General features: G+C 42.9%; 1 protein-coding gene across 1 annotated transcript in view; it reads left to right on the plus strand.

Annotated features, from left to right (window-relative positions):
* SLC27A6 (solute carrier family 27 member 6) overlaps positions 1-18345 on the plus strand; it is a 356441-nt gene that overhangs the window by 301522 nt on the left and 36574 nt on the right. Inside the window, exon 9 of the mRNA XM_069227290.1 lies at positions 5834-5964. Coding sequence (XP_069083391.1) covers positions 5834-5964 — 131 coding nt within the window. The remainder of the gene's footprint in view (positions 1-5833; positions 5965-18345) is intronic.

The raw sequence follows: 18345 nt of genomic DNA on the forward strand, positions 1-18345 counted from the left end.
TTCAGCAGTGGGCTCCTTAGTTAGATCGGGAGTTGGAGTTTTCAAGGCGGCATTCGCTCAGAGATGCTTTTCTTCTCAAGTGGAACTCAGAGCTCCTGTATGCCTTTCTGCCCATGCCACTTCTGCCCAGGGTTCTCAAGAAGTTCAAGAATGGCCTGGTCAGAGTAATCTTTGTGGCTCTGGACTGGGCACCCAGAGTCTGGTATCCTGAGCTGCTGCGCACGTCCTTCGATCCTCCAATCAGGACGACCTCTTTGGGAGCAGCAGAGGAGGATTCTGCACCTGAAAATTTTGATTCTCTGCCTGATTGCGTAAAGATTGAGTGGCAACAGTTGACAGCTTTTGACCTTCCTCCCGAAGTCTGTTATATAATCTTGGTAGCCAGGCATCGCCCCACCAAAATGGTTAATGCCAGTAATTGGAAGAAATGTGTGGTATGGTGCACAGACAAATCTGTTGACCCCCTTTCTGGCCCTCTCTCTTTGGTCCTTTGGTTTATTCTTTCTCTGACCCATCAGAGCTCTGCTCTGGGCACTCTCAAAGGTTATATGTCTGCTATTTCAGATTTTTTGAGGTTGTCTGATCAACCTTCTTTATTTAAGTCCCCTATTGAACTTAGGTACCTCAAAGGTCTTACACATCTCTTTCTTCCATTACCAGTCATTATGCCCCAATTGGATCTGAATATGGGTTTGAAATTTCTGATGTGCCCTCCTTTCGAGCCTCTCCCAAATTCTCCGCTCAGGCTTCTCACTTTGAAAACAGCCTTCTTTGTGGCCATTACTTCTGCTCACAGGGTGAGTAAGCTGCAGGCACTGTCATCTAAACTGGCCTACCTTTCCATCTATCCAGACAAAGTGGTGCTTTGCACTAGGGCTTCCTTTCTGCCAAAAGTGATTATGCCCTTTAATTTAGGCAATTCATCACCTTGCCTACCTTTTACATACCCTCACATTATTTTGAGAAAGAGGAGAAACTCCACCACTTGGATCCTAAAAGAGCACTAGCGTTCTACCTTGATCATACAAAAGAGTTCCGGGTGGATGACCAACTCTTTTTAGGTTATGTGGGTTCAAAGAAAAGTCAGGTAGTGCAGAAGTGGACCATCACCAGATGAGTCATTCTTTGTATTAAGATCTGCTAAGCACTGACCAAAGAGCAACTCCCTGAGGGTTTGCATGCTCATTCTACCCAAGCTAAAGCTGCAACCACTGCATTAGTATACAGAGTTCCGGTCCTTGACATCTGTCAGGCAGCAACGTGGGCATCTCTGTGCACGTTTATCAGACTTTACTGCCTGGAATATTCAGTTCAGTAGGGACGGACACTTTGCCCGTTTGGGCCCACAGGATGTTCTTGTATGAACTTGGTTCACAGACCCTCCTCCGGGAATGATATTGCTTGGGTATCTATTAAGGAATAAAGTAAGGAATCTGCAACTAGAATCAGATGAACAAGTTACTTACCTTCGGTAACGCATTATCTGGTAAAGATAATATCTAGGTGCAGATTCAATACTGACCCACCCATTGTCCCTGGTCTGCGAACTGATTTCTAGGGGCAGGGACTCACCTTTCAGGGCCTTAGAAAGTCCTGAAAATAAACGGACATCAGCTTGCTGGGGAGGCGCCTCTGTAGGAACCACAACGTCATATCCAGGGCTGACAGCGCTAACGAGGAACTAGGAGCTGATCTACGCCATCTAACAGTGCACAGGGGTACTGCTCACAAAAATCACTGGATCCAGTAAAACACCTGGGGGAAATTCAAAGGTAAGGAACCTGCAACTAGATATTGGCCCTCATTACAAGTTTAGCGGGCAGTGGAGGCCGCCTAACAAACATGTACCGCCATCTGATCGCCAGGGCAGCCAGAACACCACCGGTCCTATTACAAGTTTCCCGCTGGGCCGGCAGGCAGAAACAGCGTTTCATAAAAAAACATTGTCCAGATGGATTGTCCTGTGCATAAAAATGTGTTGTGCTCTGACCAAGAAGGAGCCTATTGTTGGCCTTCTGGCTTATTCTACGAGAGCCAAGGCACTGGTGAGAGGTGTTATGGTGCTGGACCTCTACCACTCTTCCATATGCACATCAGAACACAACTTAACCAGGCATTACTGTCTTGACCCTCATGTCTGCAGACAGGGTCATTTCACCAGCACAGTTCTTCAGGACTCCCTGGTGTAAGTCCACTCCTTAGACCCTACTCTTTTTGGGAGGGACTGCTTTGGTATCTATTTAAAATAAGATACTTTCTGATCGATGCTCTCTCCACATTCTGTGTTGTGGACTTTATGGTTCTAAAAAGGTACCAAGTTATATAATGCACACTGTCATGTAGTGATCTGTCACAATTGATCTACGTCTGAGGGTGCAGAAGAGTTTTGAAAGAAAATGATGTTGATATGCAGGATTGCTGCCTATGTACAACTCCATGCTGTCACTACAGATCCGCTTCTGAGTCTGATGGCGCCACTTTTCGGCATTACTGGAGCAGATGCTGGGAAGTCCTGGATCCATTCTCGTGCCAGGTGAAATTCAAAAGATGAGAAATCTCCTGTTAGAGTATCCACCAAATATAGCATTACCAAGGAAGTATCATTATAACAATTACAGTTACTTATGCACAAAGTGAAAACTTAGAACATCAGCTGCCTTGTTTGCAAATTATTCTACTTTCTTTATATGAGAATGGCTTGTTCCATTTTAAGATGCCTTTCATTTATACAGATGAAGCACCTATGCCGAGGGAGGCAATATCGTGCTGCATACATGAATATCAGTATGCCTTTTTAATCCATACGCAAAGCGGCGGGATACTGTCTTTGACTGTTGGGGAAATTTATGATGCATATCATATTTGAATCACAGAGGTCTTGTTGTAATTGTGCAGATGCCTCACTATGCCTAACCTAAAAAATTATTCAACTTGTAAGATGCAGATGACCTCAAAGGGATCTCTGTTCCAGTGGCGGCTTGTGACATTTGAAAGTGGAGTATGACTTTAATGTTGCGAGTGAAGTGAGCAAGCTTAATAGACAAATGTGGAACGAGTCCTCCTCCCAAGAAAGTATTGAAAAAAGATTGACAAATGGTGCATTTGAAAGCAAATTAATTTAGTGAGAAAGCAAGGTTTATAAAGCAGCAGGAACGTATAGTCTTGAAATACTAAACACATCAAAAACTGGCACATATCTTACTGCATTAATACGTTCAACAGTTAGTATAATGTGCAATTTGTAAAGAACAATAACTTCAGGACCTTTAAAGTGTGTGCATGCCCAGTGTCTTGCACTGCATGCAGCATCAACATTGGAAGAAAATGCTCTAACCAGGCATCAGGAATCGCCCACAGCTGCTGGCTGCAATCAGTCATTCAGAAATATGTGCAGACAGATCTTTAAGTGAGATGAAAAAAGTGGGGGCTCTCTAAAAGGGAATATGTAAAATAAATTTCTGTGATTACCATACTGTGCCCCCTGGTCTGTATTTTGGTTTCTCTCTGAGATGTTACTGCATCCAGAAATATAACACAACAACTGACATACACCTTAAGCCTGTAAGTACTATTGGCTTTGTCAATGGTTGTTCGCTGTTAAATAAATAAACAAAAATGATTAGTTATAAATAATTAACATTGGAAATGTTTCAGTTTGGAAATTGTGAGACTGTGAATGAAATATTATTGAGGCCTATGGAAGAAGGATGGCCTTCAGTTATATGTGCTTTACGTTAGATATGTATTCCCTTTTTCTCTTTACAGCTCATCCATCTGTACATTTTCAACCTCCTCTCTTTCCTCTTCAGCACACTCTTTTCCCTCTCCCCTTAATACACTCCCTTGCATCTTCCTCATTTCATCACCCCAAACATACACTTCAATAGTTCACATTTATACACTTTATTTCATTTTGCTTTTGCCTTCCAAATATTTTGACCTCTTCACACACAGTTACACTGAATTTCATTTGCAGCTGGAATGCATGCTCTGCAAAGAGAGCAACCCACTGTCAGGCACTTTGCTATGCCTTAAGCCTCAGCACCAGCGCTCTCAATCAAAGCCCCTCATAAACACCTGCCACGAGTCAAAGTATGCACTATGCAAGAGTAATACAATGCACAGAAACACAGCATGATGAAACAGCTAACTCTCTTGGGAGATGCAACATTATGTAACACATGTGAAATAAGAGGAACTGAGGGCCACATGTACAAATATTTGGAATTGCGATTTCCTAATTGCAATTCCATGCAAATCGCAATTAGGGAATCACAATTCCAAATGTAAGAAACTCAGTTGAGTTTCTTTTGCGATTCCCGGTGGGTTTCAGATAGACCTGCATCATTAATATTAATGAGGTAGGTCGCAATTTGAGACCCACTGGGAATCACAAAAATCACAGGGATGGTGGTCTGTTGGTGTCAGCAGACCACCATGTCTGTGATTGCTTTTTAAAAAAAGCATTTTTTTTAATGCAGCCCGTTCACCTTTAAGGAAAACAGACTGCGTTTAAAAAAAAAAAAAAGTGAAACGTTTCGGGACCACTGCCTGCTTTTAAAATACATTTTCGCATGCATTCACAAAGGGGAATGGGTGCTTTGGACCCCTTCCCCTTTGCGAATGGGTTAGCACCAATTTCAAATTGGTGCTAACTGCAATTGTTTTGCAACTGCATTCACGGTCACAAAACAATCAAACATACCATTTATATTCGGTATTAGGGAGAGACAACCTAGATACACCCCTTCCTAATACCAAATCGCAAAACCCAAATTGCGATTCAATAACAAGGTATTGAATCGCAGTTTGGACTTTGTACATCCCTAAATTCATTTTAGAATCAGCCCATTTTCACTAGAATAATGTTTTTGTACACGTGGCCCATAGTGGCTGACACACATTACACACATTTTAACATTCATTGTTCGCATATCAATCCATGTTTGTGGCATTCAAGTTAAGGGCATGAAGATAGGGCCAATTTTAACGGCATACAGCAATAACTGCCTTTACTGTAAGTACATGTTTCTCCCCTTGCTCTTGACTCAGATATTTGGATCCATTTTGCAAGGAAGCAAGAACCCTGCTTGTCCTTTAGAACAGTTTCAAGAGGAACAAATAAAACAGCTTCACTTCTAAAGAAGCCAGCGATCTCCAGCCAGGGCTTGGGGTGTCACATGGGAGAGGTTAGAGTGACAAGGGGTCTCATTACAAAAATAATACCACAAGATTAGCATTATAACTCTTACCATTACGAAGACAAGGCACTAAATCACACATGCTTGCATCCACTCCTACTTCATGACGAATGAGGGAAGGGTGGGATTAATGCTTGTGGATGGTGGGTGGCTACCCTCACGCTGGGATGACGACTCCAACACCCAAAATCATGACTCTAGAAGCGTCACTGGCCTATAGTGAATACTGCCATAGACCGCAATGGAAATGAGGGGCTTTAGAGCAGTCAGCCCTGTGTCACAGTATAGAAAGCTGATTTACTGCCTGGCTTCCGTCTCGTGCTTCAAAGCAAAGCTAGGCAGGCAGCAGCCTGGGACAGACAGCCGAGACTTAAATGCACCGATTTGTTTAGAGATGCTATTGTATCGCTAAATAAATCGATCAATTTAATATTTTTTGTACCTGGGGTGTTGCATCTTAGTTTCTTTCAGCCTTCACGTGGCCTCTTTCGAGACTTCTGTTAAGCCCGGAAATGAATTTGAGGTATAACAGATGTTATTATGTAATTAAGTTAATTTTCAAACAGCTTTAAAACATGCTCTCTTTCCTACAAAGTGCTCGTAATATATATTTATACTTTTTTTAATTTCAGGTCATGAAGGAAAAGTCGGGATGGCCTCCATTGTATTGAAACCTAATCAGTCTTTGAATTTGAAAAGGATTTATGAACAGGTTGTGACATATTTACCAGGGTATGCGTGTCCAAAGTTTTTAAGAATACAGGTAAATTATTTTAAAATACAGTTTTCAAGTGATTGTGATATAACATTAGTTGACCTGTTAAAGCCTGTTAACCTGAACTGTTCATCAGAATTCCTGTAGACGCTACCAGTTCCTTAACATTATTTTTTAGGTGTTGTCAGATATAATATATTGAGCATCAAGTGCACTAAAGTGCATCAGGCTACTTATAAGATAGATCACATTCAAAAAGAATTTGAGCTCCGCTCGTTATCAGAACAAAAACTAGGTGTAGTTTAATACAACTAAGCACCTGATAAAACTATTGAAAACGCCAAAGGAGCTTTATACAGTAATGTTCAAGAGCTTGTAATTTATTAGAGAATCTTAAATTGTCATCCGTATGTTGTTGCATTTACCACGAAGGATAAAAAAATCACTATACTGCCTTCACAAAGTTAGCTGCATACAAAAGTATAGAAAATATTGTGTCAGTAGCTTAAATTTCTGTTGCAGATTGGACTTTGTAATTCACTAAACCTGAATTTGGACCAGTAGTTGAATTTATTCACTTGGGAAGTTAACTCCAAAATGACATCCTCGCAGAGAAAGGGGGTGATCCAATGTGAAGAACCTTCAGAAGAGGTTAGCACTCCCTTTGTGGGTTGTCACTCAACATGTGGATATAGTTTTCCACCCTGAAAACAGTCTTAGATTTACTCCTAATATGGGAAGCAGTAAATCTTTTTTTCATAGCTGAAAAGAGGAAGGAAATTACACCACTCCACAAAAAAAGTTCAAATACATTTGTTTAATACATTTTCCCATTCAGAAATGTGCGCTTGTTTAATTCGAAGGGAGTCTTGTTTAAGCAGGTAGGTATTGATAGAAAGTAGTGACAATCGAGTCAGTACTTATGAAATTCTTAGTGAATTTAGGGAAAGTCTGAAGTTTGCTCCAAGTGTAGCAGTGACGCAGCAGGAGGAAACGTCTGACTTTCTTTGCATACTTCACTTGTACACTTTAGTTCAATTCAGAAGATTGTACTTGTAGAAAGATATAACTCCTCGTTATTTCATATTTCTCCACATTCTTGCCTCCAGCTTTAAGATAGCAAGAGATAGCTCCAATTCGAAGGAGGGATGCACTGTGTGTGTATCACTTTGAATTGGATGTAAACATTAAATTATGTGGTTAGTCTACAATGAGTCATAATGGAGTGAATACTGAAGTCTAAATTAAAAGTGGAACTTATTAGTAAATCTGAAACCCCATTCTGTGGGCTTCACAGATAATGCCCCAAAGGAATGTTTTTTGACTTCTTAGATAACGTGAATTACAAGGATTTCTGGGTAATCTAGTAATCTAGTCTGTGGTTCGAGGTTCGCCTATTTGTTCCATGCCAGGGGGTCTGCCATTCACCAATAGATTCTAACCTAATCTAGGAACTGCAGGATTTCCAGTCAGCTGGCCCAGCTGTCTCTATTTTGAGAGTGTGCAGGAAGGCAGAGTAGGTAGGCAGAACGAGTGGACCTTAACTCTGTTGGAACTAGCTGCTCCTTCTTAGCAAGAGCAGTAAGCAAAATCCATATGGTAAGTGTGAAAGTGCGCCTATTGCACTAGTGGAGGTGGAGGCAATGAGCCCAAGAGCGCTGATCCAGGCATACCTTGGATGTAGATAGGTGGGCAAAACCTTAGTTAACGCTTTCTGTATCAAGCAGCATATCCTACAGAATTTGCATTTTTTATGGGCAATTAATTAAGATCCATTAAAATGGGAGCCATGGAAGTACAACGGGGCAAATTGCAAATTAACCAGGCAGCAGTATTCTGCACCATCTGGAGTTTAGCTACTCCTAGAAGTGTGTTACCATAATCCAGGCAACTGCCTGGACTAAAGACTTTCTATATAATGGGGGGAGCCATGGAAAGGTCTTCCTCAAAAGCCCCATGGTGGCATAGAAGGTTCCACAGATAGAATCAACCTGGACATTCATTGATCAGTTTTGACCCCCAGAATTTTTACAACCTGGTTAGGGAGGGGGCAGGACCAAGCTTGGATGACCATATTTCAAATGCTTTGTCAAAGAGTAGAATCTCAATTTTTATCTGCATTTAACTGGAGACAATTATTGGTCATCCATGCTGCAACTTCATGCATACAATGGGAGAACTGCGACTACGCTTTTCTAGGGTCAAATCCAAAGAGATAAGCCATTGCGTATTATCTGCATAACATATGATCTCAAGTCCATAAGAGTCTGGCTCAGGCATTGAACCCAGTGGGACTCCTTTATTGACTCTTAAGGATTTAGGACTAAAGGACTCAAAGCAGATATTATGGGTTCGGTTGTCCATAAAACCCCACAACCAGAGCAAAGCCTTTTCGTGTGTGCCAGTCTCGTATGGTCCATTGAGAAGAATGGAATAAGAGGCTGCATCAAAGGCCACATACTAGTCTCGTAGGACCACCATAATCACGATCCCAGCATCTAAAAATAATCTGATGTTGTGTGAGACTGCCACCAGGGCTGTCTCTGCAGTGTGCGATGTTCTATAACCAGACTGTGGGATGTCTAGGATTTTGTGCTCTTCAAGAAAGGACGACAATTAGGAGTTAACATAAAACTAAATGTTTGGCAAATAATGGTAACAAAGAGATGGGGTGATAGTTAGAAACAAACTTTGGATTGGCTGCAGGTTTCTAACGTTAGCTTGCTGGAAGCCTGGTTGTGGTTATAGAGATTAAATAGCTCCCTTACCATTGGGGCAGTCTCCAGATTCAGACTAGCCATAATCTTGGGAGGAGAAGGATTTTGAGGGGACCGGAATTGGCTAGTGCTAGCATCCTTTGCACCTGCTCTAAGGAGCTAAGGTCAAAGTTGCTTAAAGTGTTGGTGACATTAGGAGTGGCATGATTGATGTCATAATATATTGTGTGCTATTCTGGAGCTGTTGGAAAATTATTTTAAGTAAGATTGTTTTTCTCCTCAGATAAATCTGCCAACGAATCAGACAGTTTTTGAGAGGCTGGAACAGATTTGGCACAGGCATGAGGTTTTATAAAACTATTCAAGGTTTTATGTAGTTCTTTAGTTGAGCACTGTGCATTATCAATATTAGCCATAAGGTAGTCTCTGCGAGCTATCTTAAGCTGCTTATGATTGATTTTAATGTCAGCTTAAACGTTTCTTTGTCAACCGTGGGCTTAGTGGTGTGCCCCCTGCTCTCCAAGGGTTTACATTTAACTTTAAAATTGCATAACAGATTAGTGTACCAAGGAACGCTGTTCTGCTGCAATAGTAAGGACATTTTTTGCCTGGGCCTTTTGTTTGAAAACCTTAATGATGGTACCCTAATATGTTTCAGCGGCTTCTTCAATGTCTTTACATGAAGCTATAGAGATTTTCATAGAGTTCAGCGAAGGAGTCGGGACTAACCGCCTTCAAAGACCAGATAAATATGTAGTGTTTTGGTCTTGATACGGCTGCGATGGGTTTTTGAGGAATTTGAAATTGTATTCGGTGATGGTTGGACCATGTAATCAGGAGAGGTGAATTACAGGTTACATCCTCTGACGTAGTGGAAACGAGGTCAAGAGTATGCCTGCCTCGCGTGTAGGTCCTGACCAAATTTGTGTGAAGCCAAGGGATTCTAAATCTGCCATAAGTTCAGTTACATCCCCATCCTCCCAGTTTTCTCTGTGAAAATCTAAATCTTACAAGAGCAGAAAGTTGGTTGGGGCCAGAACGTGTGGTGCAAAAAAATCAATTAAGGACCGGCAAAAGTATTTATTCATCCTAGAGGGGTGGTAAATTAGCACTCCCTTAAATGGGCCAGTAGCGGAAATTGTGATTTTAAACACACAAAACTCCACCCACTCTGACATTAAGGTACAAGTCAATTACACCTGAAGGAAATCATGAAAGGCGATAGCCACTCCACGGTCCATTCTGCCATCTCCATCGCATTTAAGCAGAGAGTAGTGGTCTGGAATAGCAAGGGGGATCTTCTGGAGTGCAGCTACATTTAGCCAGGCACCTGACTCTCCGTTACAATCGGCAAGCCGCGGAAGACCACAGAGCAGGTAAAAATGCACCACACAAAAGTAAAGCCTCATTCTCAAGTGTAAAAATGAGGATAGAAATCAAGATAAAAAGCCCTAGTTCAAGTGTAAAAATAAAGTAATTTAAAATATTCACCCCATATTGAGCACTTCCCTGTGTAATAAATGTGCTGTGCGCAAGGTTTTTAATAAAGATGTAAAACACCGCCCCATCCCCTAAAAAAAAATAAAAAAAGCAAATCACCAAGCACCTAAGGTAGAAATGCACCCCACTCTAAATAACGGCAGAGAAAGGGATGATATGACATGCATTAGCATGCTGTCAACAAATGCTATCAATACAACTGTTGCTGCTTATTTTTTCATTGGTATTGTGGCATTTTAATTATTTGCATGCCATTTTGTGAGTTAAAACAGGCTCAAAACTGTTGCAGCATTATACCTGTTTAGTTGCCCTTGTTACAATTGCCCTTGCACTGATATTTCAACTAGATGGAATTACAAAGGCGTTAATGATATTGTAAGACATTTCCTGTGGAATTTGCACCCAACGCAACACAAGTGAGTAGTATGCCTTGCAGGCAGTGTGAAGTTGACTGATGATGGGCCTGGTGGTGTTTTCTGTGGGCAGTTTTAATCGATCATGGTAAATCAGGAAGCCTCGAGTAACCCAGGATTCAAGCCCACAGATCACAATCCTTGCAAGATGTGATACATAACATTTATCTCAGTTACTGCTATTGGCGTAATTTCCTGAGGAGATCAAGAATGATGCTTGTAAACCCACCTAGGGGAACAATTTTATGGAATTTGCATCATTACCCTGCCTGGGATTGATCAGGTAATTCTGAGTTACACATGTTGCAGTGTGAGATAACATGCCATATTTGTGCTCATGGGCAAAACACTATGTTTTTATTATCTTTACCATATTTACCCCATTGTAAATGACTCTTGGTGATACCAGGATAAGTTTTCACAAAGAAAAAATCTCTTATCAATAAACAACTTGCACCGAACTGAACTTGCACTGAATTTGTGCCATTCATTAGTAGTGGAGACATTTCATGAACTGTGTTAAAGGGGTCAGGGGGTCATGTTTTGGGTTGTTAGATTCAGTATCCTCCGTAGACAGTTGAACGGTAGCACTGTAATACTGACTGTGAGAAACTGGGTTGTTGGTTGGAGGGGGAGGGGTGAAACCCTACTCTAGCAACAGCCACAATCCTTGTCACAGTGAAAGACAAAACTCACTAGATTAACATGTGCCTAACCCTCTGATAGCTTAGCAAGTACAAAACAGTCAGGCTTAATTTAGAGGCAATGTGTAAATTATTCACGCAGCACACAAAGAGTAATAAACTGAAATCACCACACAAGCAACATCCCACACCAATTTAAACAACCTAGAGTAAAATGTGATAAATTATTTGACACCAAAATGACAAAATTCCAATCAGTATAGCAGGAGATATGCAATTCCAAAGATTTAAGCTAAGTGTAGTGCCTTAAAGTACAAAGCACCGCTCGTGTTTATCTGGTCATGCAAGACCTGGTGAAAGTCATAAGTCTGTCTGACTGCAGTAGAGTGGAGGGTGATTACAGGGACAATATTAGTCCTGCTGAAAAATTTACCTTCCAAAGTCTAGAGCAAAGAGTTCTGTTTGCTGTGAAGGAGGCCTCAAGGAGCAGAGTATCACCAATGTTCATCACTGTAGCACGGATATCCTGCCGAGTGTCGCAAACGATCGATTGTTGCTGGAGCATCTCGTTGGTGGTCACAGCGGACTGTCGATGCCTTAGCATGAAGTGCAGTTCTTGTGTTGTTGGTCTTCGCTGGCGGTCTCTCTTGAGCCAAGAGTCGGGTTGACCAGAGCTTTGCGTTGGTGGTCAGAGCTGGTGGAAAGGTCTTGGCGCAAATGGGCCCATTCACAGTTACGAGAGCCCAAACCTTCAGGATTTCTCCTTTTCTTCAGGAGGAGTGCAATTGTATCATACCATGAGTCAGGGCATGGGAGGTACCCCTTGTGGATCAGGAACTTACTCCAGCAGAGGTCAGCAGGGCTCAGGCAGATCTCGTTGCAGGTATTGTTGCAGCAGGACAGCTGGGCAGTTGCAGAGGGACCTTGTTGTGTGCCTGTCGCTCCGTGAGGTCAGTCAGCTGGCCCTTGGAGTCACTTCAGCCTGGGATGAGGAGTGCAGATCCAGTCTTCGTTCTCAGCCAGCAGAACAGACCATAAGCAGCATGCTTTGCTCCTTATGTAGTATCCACAGGTTCAGGAGTGAACTGAAGAGTTGGGTCTGAAGGACTAATATTCATACCCGTGCCCACTTTGAAGTAGGACAAGCTTTTGGGAGTTCCCTCCACAGTGTTGTCTTGAATTTACTTCCTCCCTGCCCTGGTCCTAATCTGTTTAGAGGCACAGTAGGCTTTTGTGAAATGGTTAGGACAATAGACTGTTGAGTTTCTGAAATGGCATTTTCATAACTTTACTTAAAATCCAACTTTAGAATTAAAGAGGAGTTTACATTGCAATTCATCAGACAGCAAACATGACTTTCCTGCTCCCAGTCAAACGTTATCACTTATTAAATGGATTAAAGTACCCCAAAGTTACCATATAAGAGAGGTAGGGCTCTCAGTAGTGAACTATGAATTTGTGAGTTTTTCGGTACCAGGACATATAAACCTTTTATGGGTGATATATGTTTAGAAAGTGGGTTTTAGGCTTGGCAAGAGGTTTATTTTATCAACCTGAATTGGCAGGCCTGAGACATATTTAAAAAGTCTCCTTAAGTGGGTGGCACAATATGTGCTCCAGGCTCACTAGCAGCATTTAAATGACAGGCTCTGGGTACATGTCGTACATACTTACTAAGGACTTAAATATAAAATAAATAGGCCAAATAGGTGCAAGCCAATTTTACTTTGTTTAAAGGAGAGAACACAAGCACTTAAGCACTGGTTAGCAATGGTGAAGTGGACAGAGTCCTAAAAGGTAACAGAAATGGATTCAGAAAGCAGGAGGGGTGAAGGCAAAAGGTTTGGGGCTGGTCTTTCAGATAAGGCCAAGTCCAACACTAGCCTTCTGCACAGAGGCACTAATAGAAATGTTCGAGGGCAGACTGTCCACTTCTCTATGTCAGGGTAATTGTTGCTGTCATGCATGAAGATAAAAGCAAACCTAATCAGCTTACTGAAAATTATACACAAGGCATACACATACTTTAGACTTTTATTTTGCCATTTGTATTTGTTTACCTTGTTTTTTTTCTCGTCAGTTCATGGAATTGTTTTTCACTGTTCTATGGCCGGGTAAGAATGCTGACAATGGACTTCTTAATTCCTGATCTTTTTTTTTTTTTAAAGAAAAGAAATTCGATTTATTCTGCTGCTGATTTTTAATACTGTGTGTTTTTAAATACATGCAACTGGGGCTTTGACTTGAGTGCTGGCTCGAGATGAGGGCGGGGAACGGAGGACTTCCCTCTGTTGCTCACTACGAGCACACTATTGGGGGTAAAGGGCCTGTGAGAGCCCGAGTCCTGAATCAACTGTGTCGGCCATGTTTGATGACCTATTTTGAAAGGGGACATCAAACCAGTCTTCCTTTCTGGTGCCACTCCCCCTTTTTGTGGGCAGGCAGCATTTAAGCAGGACATGCTGCGGACGTGAACATACTATCTGAATACATTGTACAGGGGCACAGCTCAGGAGCCACATGCCCAAAGCATGCTGAAAGATAGGGGAGGAGGTTTCTCTTCAACCCACTGACGGATGGAGGTGCAGGTACTGTTCCTGCAAACCCAGGGAATGTTTTATTATTGACCATTTAGTCGGTCCAATGGGGACCCCTAGGCGTGTTCCACCTGGGAGAGTGGGGATGGCTAATCACAACACTCTCAGACGTGGGCTGATCAATGCCCGTTCCTTAATGAAACATAGTTTGTAAATAAGGGAAGTCATTCTGGAATTCAAACTGGATTATATATTCTTGACGGAGACCTGGGTCAGAGCAGATTGTGACCCGGACTTTGTTACAGTTATGCTCATGGGATATGATGTGGAGAAGTAAGATAAGCACGATAAGAGGGGACGTGGGGTGGTAATCATTTTCAAAAATAGTTTGTGCTGCAGTATGGCTCCCTTAACTGTTATTGCAGGAACCTGCAAAGGTGGCTATTTCAAGCTCAGGCAAGGGAATATGTGAAGACTGGAAGGGCTCCTGGTCTATCGTCCACCAAAAGGCTCCTGGTCTATCGTCCACCATGGCCCAAGAAGAAATTCCTGGAGAATTGGATCCAAGTCACTGAACCTCTTACTTCCACAGACCACTGTCTAATCCTTGGGGGAATTCAACTTCCATTTGGAGGATCAGGAAGATAGTGACACCCTTACCCTCCTGGACTCTGTGGTGGTCATTTTGAAAATGGCGGTAAACACTGCTCCACCGGTGGTGGTGGTAACTACCGCCAACAGGTTGGGGGTTCGGACCGCCATATAATGATGAACAGTAGAAACAGCCAGTGGGCAGCCACTCACCGCCAGTTTGAGAGGGCTGCTGCAGATGGCGGTAAGCCATTTCAGGGCTATTTCCAGCCCTGTACAGCTGCTGGTATAATGATGCATGGACCGCTATGTTTACCGCGGCGGTCATCACCGCCAGGTAATACATGGCGGTCCCCATTATAAGTATAGGGGTAACTGGGTGGCAACACCTTAGGTACCTCCCATTCCCACATTCATCACACCCATGACTCAAACTTCACACCGCCACTAACAGCATGCCCCCACACACTTACACAGCAAATTAAACATATTTAATTTTTCACAACACAGCTCTACAATACCCACCCAGACACACCATTTGATCACCCAGACACCCCAGACACACATATGGACACCCACACTCACCTATGGACCCAGTTTGCCTTACATTCTTCGGGGTCCATGATGACAGCTGCTGGGGTCCCATGTTGTGTATAGGCAGTCCCACACTGCCACCGTCTTTCCAAGTCGTCCACACTGCTGCGCTGATTTGTGCCTCATTATTTGGTGGGTGGGAGGTTTGTAGGAATGGCGGTGGCGGGGTGCTGTGTTGTGCTTTTCTGCTGTCATTGGCCCTGGCGGTGAGTGGAGGTTGTCAATTTTTAGGCAGTATGTGTTTTTGGCATCTTTATTCGGCGGTGTGCAGTCCACCGCCACTGGCGGTCTTTTGTTCACCGTCACCATGGCAGTCAGCGGTGATTACCGCCAAGTTCATAATGAGGGCCTATGTTCTGCTTTGGTTGGACTCAAGTGGTTACCTCGAACACTCATACAGCGGGCTATGTATTAGACGTGCATTTTCTCCACACAGGAATTTGCCACTGTTGGGGAGTGCAGGCAGCTAGACTGGACAGATCATAGCATTGCCCCCTCTGAAGTAAGAGACAGGAGACGGAAGGACCCCAGGCAGACTCTTACCACCTAAAGCAGATTCTGGGGCCGTATAGAGAGTGGATCTTATTTTCGACCTAGAGAGGCACCAGGGGAGGTCTGAGGGGAGCCTAGGGTCGCGTATGGCCAATCTTGATTCCTGGGTCAGGGAAGCAATTGAGGAAGTGGCCCCGTCGAGGGAAGTCAAATCCAAGACTGAACAAAAAAATGTCTTGGCCCCATGGTGTACTGAATAGCTTAAGGCACCCCAGAGGTCATGCAGAAGGCAGGAAAGAAAATGGAAATTAGAAAGAACAAAGCTTAGGGAATTATGGCGAGCATGCAAAAGTGCTATGAAAGTCGCTAAGTCATGCTATTATTCAAGGCATAAACCACCTTTCAGGAGTGAGAAAATTAGCAGATTTACTGTGATAAAGTAGCTGAGTTCTTTAGAGATAAGATCTTGAAGATTAATTCTGAGTTCTTAACAACCCCATGTCCAACTCCAGGAGAGCAGGATACTGGCACCAATGGCAAAGAGATCGGGGGCCCAACTGTGTCAAAGTTTGGACCTTTAGTAACTAATAAAATCAAGTCTCTTCTATTTGGGATTCACTCAGGGTCCCCAAATGACCCCTGCCCACCCACCCCCCAAGTGCTGCAAATGGTTAGCAAACCAATAGCAGTGCAATTGGAGATGATGTATGCAGAAGTATTGGAATTATGGGGTGTTTCCAGTCCTTTGGAAAGAGACCGTCATCATGCCTATTTAAAAAAAGAAAAAACAGGAGGGGATCCAGGGGACCTCAAAAAGTTACGTCCTATTGCTCTCCTGCCTATCTTGGCTAAAATCCTGGAAGAAATCATAAACAAAGAACTTCCTGTTGGCGAATGACTGTTTGGATATCTCTCATCAGGGATTCCGGAAAAATCACAGTACAGTGTCCGCCCTGATTGCCACCACAGATACCATTAGAAAACAGGTAGATCAGGGAGGTGGTGCTATTCCAATACTGTTAGGTTTGTTGGCGGCATTTGACACTGTCTCGCCCCAGATATTGACACACCGTTTACATCCGGCAGGTTTGAGAGGCTTGGCTTTGAGCATCCTGGAGACATTCCTCTGAGATAGATCATTGACAGTCAAGTCTTTAGGTCAGCTACTTTTCAGCTCCCTTGTGGAGTTCCCCAGGGGTCATCTTTGAGTCCGACCCTCTTTAATTTGTATGTGGCCCCCCTGGATACATTGATTCGATCTGTTAATTTCCAGGTGCCCTCATATGTTGGTGATGCCCACATAATTGTTTCCTTTCGAGACAATGTTCACATTACAGCCGACAGGTTTCAAACCTGCATGAGAGAAGTCAACAATTGGATGTGCCAGAAGTGGCTAAAAATGATTGTGGACAAAACCGAGGTGATCATTTTTGGTGCGAATACCTCCATTTGGAATCTAAACTGGTGGTCCGAGACGTCTGAGACTACCTACTCCTATACTCGCAGCTAAGAATCTTGGGGTTATTTGTGACTTAGCTTTAACCTTTAATGCCCAGGTACTTGTAGTCACGAACGCCTGTCTTTGGTGGTTAAAATAAAAAATAAAATAAGTCCTGCCATTTATCCCATAAGAACTTAGAGCGACAGTGGTTCTAGCCCTCACCATGTCCAGACTGGAGTACTGTATATCTAAATATAAATCAGCTATCGCTGAACAAGCTGCAGCTCATTCAAAATTCAGCTGCCCGACTGGTGCTTGGGTTATCAACCTCTACATCCACCAAGGAGGATATGAGGGAGCTGTACTGGCTTCCAATTAGGAAGCGGATGATCTTCAAGGCGCTATGTTTGACTCATAAGGCCCTTCATTCTCAGGGTTCAGGATATCTACAAACAGCGAACGATTGAGACATTCACAGTCGCCCATTAAGATCATCAGATCTCGAGATGGCACAGACTCTGAGGAGCAAAAGAGTAAAATGGGGAGACAGGGCCTTCTCAGTGGCAGTTGTCAAGTTATGGATCTCGCTTCCATTCAAAATTAGAGGTTATTCATTCCTTCTTCCATTTCGAAAGGAACTATAGACTTGTTTGTTCTCACATTAGATCTCTGAATCGCATCAGCCTCTCTACCCTGTCTAGCGCTTTGATACCCCTCGTCTGAATGCGCTCTATAAGAAACATAAATACAAATACATAAATACAAATAAACAGTCCTAGCCTGCTTTCTCAGTTCAGAAACACAGACACAATAAAAGTAACAGAGATGTGTAACACAAAATTGGAAAAAAGCGCCTTGATGGCACAAGGATCATGTTTCAGTACTTTAGGGTAGTTGTTAAGGACTTGTTTCTCATGCTCCCAACTCTTGCATCTGAAGCAGAAGTACCCAAGACTCTTATAGTTAGCGCATGCTACAATTTTATTTCAATTTCAGGTAGCCCAATAAAAAAGTATCAAGACCTGGAGAAACGTTTTATGCTTATAAATACATGTCAAAATATTGAACTAAGCTAGTACTCGCTCAACACATAACAAGGCAGATGTCAAACTGATAATAAGGTTGAAGTAGTGTGACAAACGTGGCAGGGCACCATGGACATCAAATGAAGCATTCAAACTATGATGCACAGGAGTGGGTGGAAGGTCTCACCACTGTCCCTTGGGGCAGAACTATAAAAAGGGCTACATTTGTACCTCTCTCTTAGATTTCTGCCTCATAGACACAATACTTGCCTCCGAGGCGCACATCCATGAGGTCCCCACATTCTTCCTATTCACCAGTAGAATTCGAAATGCCTTAGTAGCTGGCGGACAACCAGTCAAAAATATCCCATGTGCCATGCATGGCCAGTCTGACTGCCTCCACGTCCCTCAGTAGGATAGCAGCTGCTGTTATATTTGTTGGTATTAACTTTGAATTTGATGCAGTGGGAATTAG

This window comes from Pleurodeles waltl, chromosome 1_1, assembly GCF_031143425.1.
Source record: "Pleurodeles waltl isolate 20211129_DDA chromosome 1_1, aPleWal1.hap1.20221129, whole genome shotgun sequence".
In the NCBI taxonomy this organism is placed as follows: Eukaryota; Metazoa; Chordata; class Amphibia; order Caudata; family Salamandridae; genus Pleurodeles; species Pleurodeles waltl.